This window comes from Egretta garzetta, unplaced genomic scaffold (genome assembly GCF_000687185.1).
Source record: "Egretta garzetta isolate BGI_Z169 unplaced genomic scaffold, ASM68718v1 scaffold353, whole genome shotgun sequence".
Taxonomy (NCBI): domain Eukaryota; kingdom Metazoa; phylum Chordata; class Aves; order Pelecaniformes; family Ardeidae; genus Egretta; species Egretta garzetta.
This window is the reverse complement of record NW_009259307.1, coordinates 362,344-378,892: the sequence shown is the minus strand read 5'-3', so window position 1 is coordinate 378,892 and position 16,549 is coordinate 362,344. Positions and strand designations below refer to the sequence as shown.

The 16,549-nt window shown below is 40.2% G+C and overlaps 1 protein-coding gene across 1 annotated transcript in view; it reads left to right on the top strand.

Annotated features, from left to right (window-relative positions):
• The window catches only part of PCSK5 (proprotein convertase subtilisin/kexin type 5), a 254,875-nt gene that overhangs the window by 154,479 nt on the left and 83,847 nt on the right, over positions 1 to 16,549 (top strand). The window contains exons 11-12 of the mRNA XM_035891730.1: positions 7,782 to 7,899; positions 8,981 to 9,169. Coding sequence (XP_035747623.1) covers positions 7,782 to 7,899; positions 8,981 to 9,169 — 307 coding nt within the window. The remainder of the gene's footprint in view (positions 1 to 7,781; positions 7,900 to 8,980; positions 9,170 to 16,549) is intronic.

The following is a 16,549-nucleotide window of genomic DNA, read 5'->3' as shown; positions in this document are numbered from 1 at the left end:
GGGAAAGATAAGGGCCTCCCCAGGACAACTCAGATCAGTTAGATACCTGAAATCGTTTATAACTGTATCACTTTTTCCCTCCAGAAAAATCAGCTACTGGGGGCTCGCCTTTAAGTCAGAGGATGCAGAAATTCATCCACAAGGTCTATTACCAGCATTACTGGTCCAGCTCTCTGCATAGACTTGGCTTATTGTTTAACTTCGTTTTGCTTCAGGTTACTGACCAGAACCTACTACATAGCTCTATGGGGATAGTGTGAAGTCCGCTTAGTTAATTAATAATGTCACTGCTTTGGGGTGAGGTTGGTACAGTTTTAGTTCTAAAAATCACCATCATTATTATTAAATAATTTGCAAAACACTTCATTATGATTTTCTGAATATTTCTCTATATCCTACCTCTGCCAAAATCTGCTGCAGCCCTATGCTTGCTCAGGAATTAGTTGGAATGTAAATATCCCTCTGAAGCACCAACACTTCTGAACAGACACCACTGCTGTGCAAGACAGAACAAGAAGGATGTTCTGCACCGTGTGTCTGATACACCTGACAGCACAGAAATGCTATCTTTGTGTCTCCTGCTAACGATCTGTCAGCATTTGCACTTACAGTGCCTTTGACTCATCTGTCATCATCTGTTCTGAGATGAAGCCTAGCATAGAGGCTCTCACCAGAAGGTGTTTTTATTGTTTGATAGGGTGAAATGATATTTGGCTGCTTTTGAGTTATTGGTGAATCCTAAATGTACCTCTGAGGGTAAATTTGCTCCTAACAGAGAAAATGAGTACATTTTCTTAAAAGTTGTTCCATGGTGCAGTCACAAAATGGCTTTTTTGTTTAAAGAAAATGTGCAAGCTCCCATGTTTTTCAATGGATCCTTCTGCTTTTTGGAAAAAAAAAATCCAACATAAAAAGACTATCACTAGTTAAAAAATTATAGCTTCTATTACTGTAGATGCTCCTTAGCCAACTTTATTTTGGCAAACTTTTTTCTCCCTTCTAAATGCACATAATCCTCAGATTTATTCCATTCACATAAGCTGGCTCATTTCAAGCGACATAAATGAATGTCTTCAGTAGAGACTTCATGATTTACAGCCAAATGCTGCTGCAGAGAAGCAGCAGCTTGCCTGTCTTAGCAATCGCCAGCCAGCAGTAGTCAGGTTTTCTGTTTCTATCGCAACCCTGCTCCTTCAGAGGTAAAGAAGTAAACCAGTCTTTCTGGTCACTCTGCTGAGGTTTTCAGCAAGGCTCACTGTTATTTTCTCTGACTCTGGGGAAAATGTCCCCATATGCAGGGGACAGTAGATACCATGTGCTCTGCAGGATGCATTAACGTGGTTTACTCAAACAAGCTCTGAGAAGTAAATCAGGAACTGATTCAGGTCTTGCTGCGGGCAGGGGAGAACTTGGCACGGCTGTGCTGGGTACGCATGGGAGCTCACTGCTGACCGTGGACCATGGGGTGACTGAATTCCAACACCAATGACCTCTGGCCAGAGGCTGCTAACACTTGTGAGAGGGGGAAGTGTTTGCCTGGTGCTTGCTGTCGCTACTAGTAGAGTCTGACTCTGATGCCGCAGAAGTGTATATCACTCTTAGTCTTTTTTGTCAACTAATGTCTATGCTTAATAACCATATGTGTTTTAAATTCCTGACATAGATAAATACTGCCGGGATGTGAATGCAAATGTGATCTTGGAATTAATTCCTTTATGTCCTAAGATAGTGTGTTTTCGGGCTATTTTTTAAGTGGCTGACAAGTCTCATAGTAGGTGATGCGGTGCCAGGAGTTGCATATAGAAGCTATTCACAAAGGTACACTGCCTACTGGAGGTTTAGCTTCTACTAGCTGTCCTGCTAGTGTTGCCGGGCAATCTATATTTTATTTTATCAATGAGTAGAAGCTTTTTGGCAGACAGATAAAATGTAAAATCCAGAGGGCTGATCTTTTTTGTCAAATCCATCAGGTAAATCCGCTGTTAGTGTATTATTGAAGAAATCATTTGTACTAATACAAAAATCAGAAATTGACATAAACACAACTGGAAGCTCAATAAAAGCATTTTTTTAAGTATTCTGTTAGCACCTTTCTGACCACAAAAATGTTCAGAGGGCTGGAACAACTCTCCTATGAAGAAAGGCTGAGAGAGTTGGGGTTGTTCAGCCTGGAGAAGGGAAGGCTCAGGGGATACTTTGCTGTGACCTTTCAGTATATAATGGAGGCTTCTAAGAAAGACAGAGAGAGGCTTTTTTACCAAGGCCTGTAGTTAACAAGACAAGGGGCAATAGTTTTAAACAGAAGGAGGGAGGATTTAGATTGGACATGACAAACACATTTTCTGTGATGTGGGCAGTGAGACACTGGAACAAGTTGCCAGAGAAGTTGTGGATGCCCCATACCTTGAAACGTTCAAGGTCAGGTTGCACAGGGCTTTGAGCAACCCGATCTAGTAAGATGTCCCTGCCCATGGCAGGGAGGTCGGACTAGATGATCTTTAAAGGTCCCTTCCAACCCAAACCATTTGGTGCTTCTATGATTTTATGATGTAGAGGCCCTTCACTTTCTCATTGTGCATCTTTGTAGCTGCCGCTTTTAAGACAAGTCTACTGGGCAACATTCTGTCCTTCAAATCCTTCTCTGGTGAGATGGTAAGAGTAAGAACTCAATGGTCCACCATCCCTGCTGAGGCTTTAAAGATACCTGGATTTAAGGGGATTCTGTGTGGAGGGAGGACTGAATTTGCTGTTTGCTTCGTCTTTAAGTAGAAAAACGGAGGGGTTGGTTCTGTGTAAAATATAAAAATACAAATAATGTGCTTAATCTAAAAAGCATGAGGGATTTAGTTTTACAAGCAAGAATAAAAAAGAATATTCTTGCACGGTTGTGTTATTGGCCTGTAAAGCAGTTACGTGTTTCAGAAATCACATCCAGTTATCACAGATTTCTGGTCATAGGTGGACATGAAATGGGTATATGGCTGAAATAAGATGAATTCTCATTCAAGATCCATGTTCTCCTAGTTAGGATATGACAAAAAAAAATGAAGTAGTTTAAGCCATATGTCATTATAGTATTTCTCCTTTTTTGTCCCTTAATTTTCTTTAGACAATTGTCTTTACCAGTTGAAGCATTTTGATATACTAAGCAAATGACACAAATTTCAAGTAATATAGAATTGGAGCTTTATATTTGAAAATATAATGCCAAATGTAACAGAAACATTGGTGTAGGTCAGTTTGAAGTGTTTATAGGATGAGAGTAACTTAAGAGTCTCACATATTTTAGTCTTGCTAAGCAACATTTAAGAAAACCACAGTATAAGGGGCATTTTAAGAGTCCTATTTTGTCAGTCTCATTTTAGATAAGACTGGATCAACATCCTGAAGTAGGACAAATGAACAAGTCATAATAATTTAAATATCAAACAGATGAATCTGATTTAGGAAAGCTGCATATTCCTAATTTGACAAACTGAAGTTATTGCCATTTCCTTCGTTCTGATTTAGTATTTGATATGTGTACACAAAATATTTCTATTTCCAACACTGCTTTCACAGTATAGAAAATTAAAGGCCAAAAATGTAGTAGGAAGAAAATATTCTGCAATGTTTTTTGTCAGCTTAGCAAAATAGCAAGGGAGGCTTAGCATCTAAGCTACTGATGAGACATCTTGATGACAGACAATGAAACTGCAGCCTAACAAATCAAGCATAGCTGCACTGAGGCACTGGAAGTGCTGTGTTTTCAGTGTCTGGGCCCAGTTTTCCTGGAGTCTGCATGATTCCATGTTATGATTTATCAGCACCAGCCATTCATATTTCTCTTAGACAAATCAAGTGGGATATACATGCTGCCTTTAGATATGGGGGTAGCTTTACATACTCTTTGTGTATAAAAGAGAAAGTTATTGAATATTCAGTATCGGTTTCAGACAAAAACAAAGGGATTATGAAAAAGCTGGGGAAGTCTACCCAGCAGCTGAGCAGGCCTTGATTTCATGGTGCACTAATAGAGGAATTGCTCCAGGGATAAATAAATAGGCTTTAGCCCCGAGAAATGTTATTTTCTTTAATGATAAAAAGAGTAAAAATATCAGCTAAAACTCAGTATTTACTTTGTGTTGCAGGAGGCAAGTTCTCTGAAACTTGTCCTACATCTGTAAAGCTCCCTATGTGCCTGTGATTTTGCAGGAGTAGGAGTGGATCAGTTTGTGTTGCTGGATGAGTAGAGAAATGTTTCAGGGACAGTTCTGCCCATGGACACCTTGATCACAAGGAGATCATAGTTTTCAGGCCTTCAGCTCAACAAGAGCAACAGTCAGCTCCATAGTCACTAGCTTACATTGCACCAGTGTCACATTCCTATTCTGTCTCTGAAAGGCAAATATCTTCTTACAAAACAGCCCTACACCCCCTCTGAGATGCTCAATGACTCCTAGCAACAACCAAGCCCAGTAACAATTCTCAGCAGTTATAATGTAGAACACATAAATGTGCAAGGTCCTGGGCCATTTTGCACTGGCAGTCAGCTTATGTCCCTCTGCAGCCACCAGTACCTCTGAAATACTGCATTTCTACCTGGGTTAGCAGAAGTGAGCTCAGTACCATTCACATACAAATCAGTGGCAGTTCCAGATGTTTCCCAGAAGACATTTATAGCCCTGTGTGGACCATTGAAGTAATTTTTAACCTCTGGGAGAGGCACCCTGGCATAGAGTTCGCAGCAGTACTAACATGCACATATATGGAGGGGCGCAATTTGAAGGCGGTAGGAAACAAAATCTGCTTTCTTCTCTAAGACACAGGGGATCAACTACTTCTGTTAACTCTGTGATTCTTTCCTAAATTGCTATTATTTAGTCTTTGAAAATTATGGGCCTCTGCTGGTACCTGCAGCTGCTAACCAACCCACTGGCTCAAGGGCTTTGAAGTGCAAACGTTGCAGACAGACAAATGCCAGCTGCCTGGAAGCTTCCCACATGGAAGGATTTAGGAGCACTCCTGACTGTCAGGAAGTTTTTATTTCAGTGGGAAGGCCTTTCAAGGAAAAAAATGTATTTCTGTTTCAGCTGTGGAAAAAAAAAGCCAACAGGTGCCGAACTTCTCGCTCCCATCTCTGTCCTCATGCAAGAGAGTTTAAGCATTGAATCATGGACAATTAACACAACCACATAACCTTGGGTGGTAATTTTTTTCTGCTGGATGAAAAATGAACACAATTCTACCTTCCAAGTAATTTTGAGGGCAGGAAAGATTGAAATTTCACTCTGTAGATTTTATTTGTATTTTTAATGTGCATATTAGGGCAAAAAGTTTCTAGGGCAGAGTGGCTTAAAAGCCACTTTAAGTTTCCATCAGAAAGTCACTGCCTGGTAGTGGCAATGTTAGGTGCTCTTCTGCCCTTATTTCTGGGTGGGAAAAGGCTCCTCTTTGAGATCAGTATGTGGGTTGAACACACAGCATCTTACAGCTGGACATCCTGAGCATTGACCCAATGCAGGTTGCTACCTGTCAGGAATTAAAAATACATTTTCCCTGGGTTAGCTCAAAAGATTTTTCCATTCATGAAAATTTAACCCCTCACTGTTTAAATGTAATACTATACAGAGTAACTGTGTACAGTTACAGACCATGTCAGTTAACACTCTTGTTCCTCCCTCTGTTCTTCAGAGCAGACAGAATGATTATTAATTAAAATTTTAAATATCAGCGCAATGCATGCAGTGTAAGAACAAACAAATGACTTCACAGATAAATATGCTGTCATCAGCAGATGCAGCTTTTGCAAGATGACGTCTATGACCAAGGAGATTTCCATCACAGGAACCGTCTTCACAGTACAGTTTCTCCATCTTGTGGAATACATTAAAGAGAATTCAGAAGTCTGAAGGAGGGCTGAATTTAATTATTTTCATATATTTTAGTTGTTGTGTTTCATTTCTGAAAACGGTACCTGGCTCATTTGGCAGAAGAGCTGTGTTTAGTTCTCTGCAAATGAACATTTCCATGCTATGTACACTCCAGTTTGGTGCTGAAGGGGAAGGATATGGTAAGAAAACCAATTCATTACACAGTCATTATGCCTTGCAGTATTTTCCATTGAAGAACCCTCTTCAGTTGGTAGTTTCAGACAGTATTAGATACTGCCATATTTGGAAGATGGGATGTTTAAGCACTGATTATTTTTATGCTTTGAACTGTTATTTGTTTGACAAAGTTGGGGTTTTTTTGGATGGATTCCTCTGAATTCCATCCAGTTTGGCAATGAATGGAATCTGCTTTCACAAATCCTCTGCAAAGTGCAGTTGGAAAGACTTACACCATGCCTTGTCGCTTCACCGATTAAAATAGCATTTACATTTTTCTGAGCGTTTTCTGGTAAGACTGTCTGTGGTAGCTAGTAAAACTGATTTATTAATATTTGTGATCTAAACTCCTCCCTCTGGAAGCTTTTTTCTTTCACCTTCTCCTGTCAGAACTTTACCAAGACTACCAATTTGTCACAATAAAATGACATGGCTAGCAGCTCTTTCTAATTCATCAAAATCCAGTTGCAAGCTTCTGTTTTGATTGGAACAGCAACCAAAAACACACAGCTGATTCAGTAAGTGAAACTTTTAGCCTTTGTGAAATGCTGGAACTCTTGAAATAGTTACATCAACCTAAGTACTCTTAAAAATACAAAAAAAAGTGAAAGATACAGAAATAGCACAAGTCTGTTGGAAATACTTCACCTTGTCTAGGTGTTGGGCATTTGGAAGTTCAATTTTTTGTATCCTAAGAAAAGAATGCTTTAAAGGCTTCTGCTTCTTTGAGTGGAAGGCATTCAGGCATTAAAGTTAAATTACTAGGCATCGAGTTTCTTGCAAGGGGACCATTGTTGACTCTCCATGGCATGAAAGGCAGATAGATGTGAGGATGTAACATCCAGAAATTAGCTTTAACAGAGTTCTAATCTGCAGGCATGGATGCTGAGGACCACTGTGTGTGCGATGCATGCAGTAGGTAATATCTGAAGTCAACAGCAATGTTAACAGCTCTCTCGAGCAGTAGCTTCATCTGCAGATCTACAAAGGAGGTAGAGAGGAAGAAGCCTTTCTGACACAGGCTCTGCAAGAGAACCAAATTATGTTTAGGGCCCTGGACTTCAAATATCATTGCTTTTATCCTCATCATGCAGACAGCTTTAGGAAGATGTCGGATGTAGCTGGTTTGCTGGCCAGTGGTAACCATATTGCATACAGGAATAGGAGAGCAGCCACACGCTGCTTACACTCAGGGAAGTTAGGAGTGTACAGCAGTTACAAAAGACAGTCTCTTCCTTCTGAAATTTACTGTCTCAGTTACCTTCAATATTTACGTACATGCCTGTGTTTGGTATTTGAGTAACAGAAATAACCCTCCTCTGGTTCTTCACGCCTTTTAATGTTATGTCATATAAGAGGACTGGGCTAAATTAAGGCATGTGGACAAAGGGCAATTGGAGGCAATTGTACTCCCCGGCATCCTGCAGTTCTTGTCCGCAGTCCTCATGGTAAGGCAGCGTTATTCATTATGGTTACTTGCTGCTTCTGTAATAAAACAATGAACAGATTCATTAAACAAATTAGGTACCATCATTATTGTTTCTGGCAAGAAGATTTTTGAGCTTTGTGCAAAAGCAAGTAAGAAGTAGAAAAGAAGCCATTCCTGTTAGGATATGACTCTCTCTGGAATCAATCTATGATGAAAACAAGGATTTATGGTATAATTGCCACCATTCTCTTTGTACCTTGCAGTGAGCCATCTCTATGGATTCGGACTGATGGATGCTGAAGCAATGGTGATAGAAGCAGAAAAGTGGACAACAGTCCCTCCACAGCACGTGTGTGTGGAGAACACGGATCGGCAAATCAAGTAATACCCGCTGCCAAAAACTCTTGCTGGCATAAACTTACGGAAAGAAATTGGGTATAATTTACCCCTCCCTTGCATTGTGTATAATGTGTCATTTTGAAAGCTATATTTGGGATCTCTGTCACCTTCACAAATGTCAGGTCATCTGCCTGTAAAGGTTGTTCCCTGTAGTGCTTGGAAAAAGGCCTTAGTTTAAAGAATGCCCCAGAAGTTGAAGGTGTAAAACAAGCCAGGATGGCTAGTGATTGATTCTGGTATAGATGATGCACTGATGAAGAAGAGCATTTGGCTGAGTGCACTGCAGTCACCTTTGTAAGATCAGTACAGACTTATCAGTCCAGAATCTAACAAGCAAATACTCTTTTAATTAAAATATTGCATGATATTATCTCTCTCAGTCTCAGGAGACTATCTAGCTCAGAGGGCAAGACTAAACTGCTTTCCACTTGCTAGGATAGGGTCTCTATAGAGCCAGGCTTAAGAGCAGAATTCTGCATGAGCACCCTGTGGATACAGAGACAGCATCAGTCATAAGGCATGCTTCCAAAGCACTAAGATTATTGCTTGATAAATACATTTGACAGGCTCAAGCCGTAACTGGTGTAGTCTGCAAGGATGTTGTGCCAATTTAAACCAGCTGAGTCAGATGCCATTTGGTACAGTTAACATGTAATACTTGCTACTACGTAAGCAAGGACTATGGCTATGCCAGGCATTTCCTGGGGCTTATGACCAGCTGTGATCCCATGACAATCCCAATAATTCTCAGCTGGCCACTAATCCACAAAAATGTTCTGTCCCAAAGGCTTATTCCTATTACAGGTTTTCCACTCTCTTCTTTTAGGATGTCTACATCCTTAACAGAAAACCAGGTAGTTGCCGTTAGCTGCAGTAAAATAATTACCCTGTGGTGATAGTTTCAGCTAGGAAGTTAAGTGTTAAAATGAGGGGTTATAGGCTATTGACTTCTCACAAGCAATTGTCCAACACTTCATTCACTACTAAGCAAAAAAGATGTGCTTGTCTTATTTTACAGAACAAGCACGAAATGCTAATTTTGTTTTATATGCTTATATTATAGAACCATTCGACCTGACAGCGTTGTCCGTTCGATTTACAAAGCCACTGGCTGTTCAGATAATCCTAACCACCATGTGATCTACTTGGAGCATGTCGTTGTGCGCATCACTATTACTCACCCTCGACGTGGAGACTTGGCAATTTACCTAACCTCTCCTTCTGGAACTAGGTCACAGCTCTTGGCCAACAGGTATAGTATGACAACGCAACTTCACAGGCCATTCAGCATGCAGAGCCTGTACCAAGATTGCAGCATCAGCAAAGAACAGTCAAGTCGTTACAGTAGGTTTGCTGGCAGACACAGCCTAATTACTGTTTCTGAGAGATGGGGAGAGTGAAGTCCAAATGAACTCAAAGATGGCAATCTCTGTCTTTATCAGTAGAAGAGTAGGCTGTAAAGCTGTTGAAGGACATCATCTCCAAAACAAGTTATTAGTCAATTTCAATAGTCTTGTGTGGCTCACCAATTATTAGATGGCTGGAAAATGCAAAGAAAATGGTAGCAGTAACAGACTCAGTGTTACAGAAGGAAGCTGAATGGAAGTGTGTTTCTACATACGATTGGCACTTGTTTTTCATTTTCCTCCTTTCTTATCCTATGTTCTCTGGTAACAAAAATCAGACAGAATAGTAATTCTCTCCTACCATTTTCTTTAACCTTTGTGAATATGGTTATGAATCCTGATGCTACCCATTTCCATATCCTTTTTTTCCCTTTGCATATTGAAGTAGTATGCTCAATCCCTGAAAAGCTCCTCGTAGGACAATGCTGAGAAGTTGAACCTGTACTTTGAAAATAGCCTATTAAAATTTTTAAGTCAGACATATCCTTCATCCCACAGATCTGTGACAGATACTTGCTTTTGAATGTCCAGCCACTCTAACATCAGCCACTAAGAAAGATCAGTTCTTTGTCTCATCCTGTCACCTCTGTGTTATGTTCTTGGATAAACTGTGACACTGCATCAAATTGTCTCTTTTTCTCCAGAGTGGGCTCAAACAAGTATCTCTTTATCCAATCCAGTATTTCCAACATTAGTGCAATTTCAGTCTCTGGAGATGAGGTGCATCTCAGTATTTGTACTCAGCAAGTTGAAAGACTTCCCAGTGATATTTCTATTTCTCTGTTCTACTAGCAGAAATTTTCTTGAAAGAAAACACTGGTAGTCCTTCCCACGTAAATATTGCTAAATCAGTGATCAAGAGCACTGCCTCCAACCAGAGATGGTTAAATCACTAAGAAGCCCCAGAAACTTTCTCAAACTCTACCCCATTTCCAGATTTGTGAGTAAGCTACAGTTGCAATAAGAAATGCTTCTATACTTCTCCAGCTAGCTAGAAAATCTTCCTGCTGGGACCATAGTATGATAGGGAAAATTTTTTCCTTGGTGACTAACAGATTTAGATGACTGCCATTCTGCTGGACAAAGACCATGGCTCCCATACAAAAGTTGATCTTAGCTGATGTTTTATATCTCAGAAATAGCAAAAGCTGCCATGTGACAAACCTATGTTGTGAGAACTCTTCTGCTGTCCCACTCAAGTCTTCACAAAAGTTTATATCCCCAGTCCTACTCTTGAGGGCTTTTAATGAATTGAGAGTGGCCTGGATTCCAGGCTGCTTTGTCATCCACATTACCCCAGACAGATCTGGTGATACAGTGACTGTCTAGCCCTGGAGACTTGAGTGTCTTCCTGTCCCTCAGTGGTAAAACAACTTATTTTCTCTCTTGAAAGGAAGGGCCTGTTTTAGAGACAGGTGGAGCTCAGATGGACTTGGTTCTGATTGATGTGTGATCGCACATTTTCATTAGTGAGTTATGAATTAGAATTATGAAAAATCTTTCATAATTTAAAATAAAAGGTATACTGTGAATACCCTTCAAGCGGTAGACATTAATTCATTAAATGGAGAGTCCTGGAATTTTGGGGCCCTCTAGAATATCTCCTGTGTTTCATTACTAGTGTTGTCAGTATGTTGCTGATAGAGCACACGGGCATTCACATCTATGTATCTCCCTGCTACACTGAACAAAGAATTTGTCCCCTGCTAACCAGAGGCAGACTTATACGCTGTAAGCAGTTATGAAACAAGCTTTTGTTTTTCTGTTTGAAGAAATTCTTCTTTAGTTTTCTATTCTGTTTTCTATGCAGCAGTTCTTCCATGCTTCAAAGTGAAAAAAAATTAGAAGTCCTCCAACTAGGTATCCAAACAAAACAATCTTGTGTAAACCCAGTGGTCTTAACACAGCTAACTTTTGGCTCTAGGCTTTCATGTCTTGCAGCTGACTCACAGCAAGTGGGAGATAAAGACATTCCAGTATTCACAGTTCACCTCTGGTGATGACTGGTATGTGGAATAGGTACAAAGTTTAATTCAATCAGTCTCTTTGTAACCCCTGCACTGTAGAAAGCACTTATTTTCTGTACCTGTGGTAGAGAGAAAGCAAATGTATGTATTAAAATCATGTGATGTTCAGCTGTTTCTTATCTTATACTATCAGAAGGCTAACCAGAAAACAAAGAAACCTGAAAGGCCTTTTAATGTTTTGCCACTTTCTAAAAAACAAATTATTCATGACAGAGTGAATACTCATACAGTTGCACCAGAAATTCCCTTCCCATGCAAGCTTCAGAGATATACAGACTTGTCAGTCACATTTGGCTGAAACAAACAACTCTGGGCTACTAATATTAAGGAATAAATGTATTTTGCAAACTCTAGGTCTGAAATACCTAGTGTCTTCACAAGCCCTTTCTTAGGGTAAAGTGATGGATATGGGCATGGTACTTTTCAAAATAGTATTTCAAGGCTCGTTTTATTTGTCCCTGCTGGAAGAAGTCTTACAGTTCAGTGGTCTTGCAGTTAGTATACTGAGTGTTGTTGGGTGTATGTGTTTTAGCATCATGTTATAAAATAAAACTTGGAGTAGGAGTGTAGGTGTGTTGTTATTCACTAGTATGAGAATTAGTTATGAGGCATTTGATTTTTCAAGTACTATTGGTGAGGGCCTCAGAATAAATGCATTCAAGTACAAGTAGCATGCAGGGATGCATTGGCAGCAAGCAGTCTGGGTTTTTTTTTTTTCTATAGGCAAAGGTCCCAGGGCCTGTTGTACATTGCTACTACCTGACTGAGACGCTTTTCTCAGACATACAAGACCTTTTAATGCACATGTACATGATTAATAGCAGCAATACCAGCTGTTTTTACTGAACCCAGGGAAAACCTCATTGCTTTACCATTACTCATCTGGGTTTAATTTGAAACAGTTTGCTGGTAGAATGTCTTAAAGTGCAAAAGGTATATTTTACACATGTGCAGTTCTTCTCCACCAATTCTGGAAGAAGAGCCATTGTGTAGTTTCTGGTGCATTGACGAGTAGGTCCCTCAAGGCAATATCTGGCTTTTTTTCTGCATATTTTATCCTTAATGTTGGCATCTCCTAAAATGACTTCAGTAAGAAAACTTGTTAGTCAGAGGCGATGTGGATTCCTTTGCAGGCATTTGGTGGATTACAGTGTCACTGGCTTGAGCTTCATGTGCATTCTTCAAAAACTGCATTACAGGGAACATCTGCTTTGTTGTTTGGAAAGTACTAAACATGATTACATTGGATGTACTGCAGCAGAGGAAAAGACAGGCTTGGAAAGTGCTGGCTGGTGCGAGGATGAGGCTACAGTTAAGTCCAAAGGGGAACAGTATCCCCTTTTTAAAAACAATTGGCCATTGGATTTGGCAGCATGGGTTTCTGAGTGTTTTTGAGATGTACCAAGGTCAGTTCTAACAGACACTCAGGACAGGGGGGCTATGGAGGGGAAGCTAAATACAAAGAGGATAGAAGAAGCAAACTTAGGGCTCGTTTGTCTCCTACTGAAGTCATGGCTTGTTTAATTCTTGCCCTTTAAATTTAAAGCAGCTGCTGCCATTTGAACTGCGTAACTGAAATTTTTTAGCCACGTGGTGGCAAGTTTCCAGGCCACTAGCTTCCTATGCTTATATGGCACTGACATTAATAATACCTCTGTTCAGTAACAAAGGGAAGTATTTTCACGACCATCTTTTTCCTATCATGAAACCTTAGATAATCAGTAAATTTTAATAATACCCTCCTCTGCAGGAAACTCTTAGATCAAAAACAAGGTATTCTCATCTAATCTTATTTGCTAGTTTGCTTCATAAAAAGTCTTGGGGGTCAGAAGTAGGGGAAACCTTTTCTTTATAGGAGCGCATTTTGATTTCTGGACCAGTTCATCTTTCAGATTTATTACAGTTTTCACATTATGATCTAATAACAAAAACAATATTTTATGTATCCAAATATGATGAAAAGGATAGGGCCAAACTTCATGCTGAGTCTCACTGTTACAGTAACTGAAAAGGACTCTGTGGTGGTATTATTAAGTCCAGGATGAGCGAACAATAATCCTCTGCTTGTACTATGTCTTCAGGATGAAGTAGTTCTCAGAAAACTATTTCTCCCAACTCGTACTTACTATGTTTTATTCATTCAGGTTATCTATATCTTTTTTTCTTTTTTTTCTTGGGGGAGGGGGGAAGGGGGTGAATAGACATCCCACAACCCTTCTACCACCCACTCTTTGAACTGCAATTGCAATGTCAATATCTCTAAAAAACGGTTGTGTGGAGTTTTTTTATACCCTGGCAGTATTAGCAGTAGATAATGTGGGAAATGCTGAGGATACTACAGACACAGTATCAATTAAAAAAAAAAGGAAAATTTTTTCCTTTATCAAAGAGGGAAAAAAATACTGTTAATTTGCCCAGCTCTGCAGAAAATACTAACAGGGTTTATGTGCAAAAGAGTAAATATATGCATGTAAGTGACACTATCCGCCATGTAATTCTAAAATGATCCTGGGACTTGTTCAAATTAAAATGTGGAAGAAGAATGAAGAGCTATATATCTGAAATTTAGAGTTACACATGCCTTTATTTGATGGCTAAGACTAGTAAAGAATTAATCAGGGACCTGCAGAGTAGGCATGTATTGCTTTTAGAATTCAATATCTCAGTTTTAGTGGAAAATTAGAACCCATCATTACTGGATGCAGGGGGAAACATAGTGACACAGGATGAGTAAAAGGCTGATGTACTTAATGCCTTCTTTGCCTCAGTCATTCATGGTAAGACCAGTTCTCAGGTTACCCAGCCCCCTGAGCTGGAAGACAGGGATCAGGAGCGGAATGAAGCCCCCATAATCCAAGGGGAAATGGTGAGCGACCTTCTACACCACTTAGAGACACACAGGCCTGTGGGGCCGGATGGGATCCACACAAGTGTACTGAGGGAGCTGGCAGAAGCGCTCACCAAGCCACTCTCAATCCTTTAACAGCAGGTGAGGGGTCTGGAGTACAAGTCTTGTGAGGCACGGCTGAGGGAACCGGGGTTGTTTAGCCTGGAGAAGAGGAGGTTGAGGGGGAGACCTTATCACCCTCTACCAATTACCTGAAAGGAGGTTGTAAGGAGATGGATGTCGGTCTCTTCTCCCAAGTAACAAGTGATAGGATGAAAGGAAACAGCCTCAAGTTATGAAAGGGGTGGTTTAGATTGGATATTAGGAAAAGTTTCTTCACTGACAGGGTTGTCAAGGATTGGTATAGGCTGTCCAGCGGTGGTTGAGTGACCATCTCTGGAGGTATTTAGAGGATGTGTGGATGTGGTACTTAGGGACGTGGTTTATTGGTGTACTTGGCAGTGCTAGATTAACAGTTGGACTCAATGATCTTAAGAGTCTTTTCCAACCTAAAGGATTCTATGATTAAAAGTTTGATTTATTTTTCCATAGTTGAAGTGGGAGTGAAGACAAGTGGCTAACATCTTACTTAAGGTCCAGCTAAATGTCTCAGCTTCTGAGGTTTGTATTGAACCAAATAGGGAACTGTGTAAGACAGGCTGAGCAAGAATGCCTAGGATTTCTACTTCCTGCAATAAGTTTTCCCCAGCTGCTGTAGTGAGAATGAATTAATCTTTTCCTAGCCTTAGGAAAACTAGCCCCACCTCAATATTACTATAACACTTACTACACTGAGAAACTTGGAATAAACTAGACTGTGTGATGGACAGTCAGTTTTCCTAATGCCCTTACCCTAATCAGACATCCCTTTTTAAACCTAGGATGGGGTAGGAAAAGTCTACATATACGGCACCAGGTTCATTCATGCTCTTGCATTAGGATTTCTGCCTGTTTAGAGTGAGGTTTCTGAAGGTTTACTGCACATTAAATAGGAAAGCGCATGCAGCTTTTAAGAAGACAGCTGTAAGTATCAGCCACACAGCTGGCTGACCAGTGTGGTGTGTGGAGCTCAGCAGCCTGACATGTCTGTAGGTCATGATGGAGCACAACGCAGGGATCTCCATTTGCTCATAAAATTAGCTGTGATAACCAGATTTAAACTGGAAATTTAAAAAAAAAAAAAAAAAGAAGTGTATGCATACCTTTAAAGTACATCTTCTTTAGATCCACATCCAGAAGTTTTAAGTGATCTTCCCTGATACATGTAGGCGAGAAAACTTCTGAAGTGCCTGTGCACTCTCTGACCATTTCTTTTTTTCATGACTAGTTCAGTGCAGGTGGGCAGTAGGGTCTGGCTGAAGCTTTGGTTGAGTCACTTGGGGCTGTCTGAAGTTCTTCACAGGCTACATCTCACAGGGAGCTGGTGGTTGAACCCTGTGAAGAAGAGCTGCTCTAAGGAGAATAACTGACCAAAACATTTTCAGGTGCGCAGCTCGGGAAGGCACTCTCTACTCTTTTCAAACTCTAAGTTCACTTGAAGTCTTGTGGCCAATTAGACCAGTGGGCAAGGACCACTTGCCTGTCAGGCTGCCAATTTAGTAGGCTGGAGCACATCATAAACAAAGACTGCTGCTACAGAGGACACAATAGCCGCCTCTTGCCCCCTGCTCCACTGCAGCTCCAGGCATCAGCCCATGCAGAGCTTCCTGGCTCTTGATGTGGTCAGTTCAATATACAAGCATGTATACAAATTGCAGCTGCACCTTCTGAGATAAAAAAAAGATCTTGATAATAAAAAAGCTCCTTTTATGCATTTACCTTTTGTTGTTCATTATGGGTGATGGTGGTGCTACCAAATGGATCCCCTACCCCCACTACCTTTTCTCACATTAAGCTAAAAATTAAAACAAATTAAAGCAAATTCTACTGAGCATTTAGGAATTTAGAGATTCTGCACTAAAAAGCTGACACACTTGTTTAGTTTTTTAACACTGGTAGATTTAACTGTGATAGGCTAGCCTTATGTTCCCACTTGTGGAATTCCAAGAAACTGGCTAATTGTCTCCCTCTCAGTCTAAAATTTGATTACAGATTAATATTTCTGCTTGAAGTTACATTCTTAAATGGAAAGGTGGTGCAATTTCTAGGATGAAGTGGTGGCAGTGGAAGACGCCAAGACTCTTGAATTTTTCAATAATCATTCTACTCTGCACTCTGTAACATATATATTTTTTTGTAGACCTACATATGGCTTGTGATGAGTATGTCATAAAATTTCTCAGAGAGAAGGGTCATTATTTTTAAATTTAATG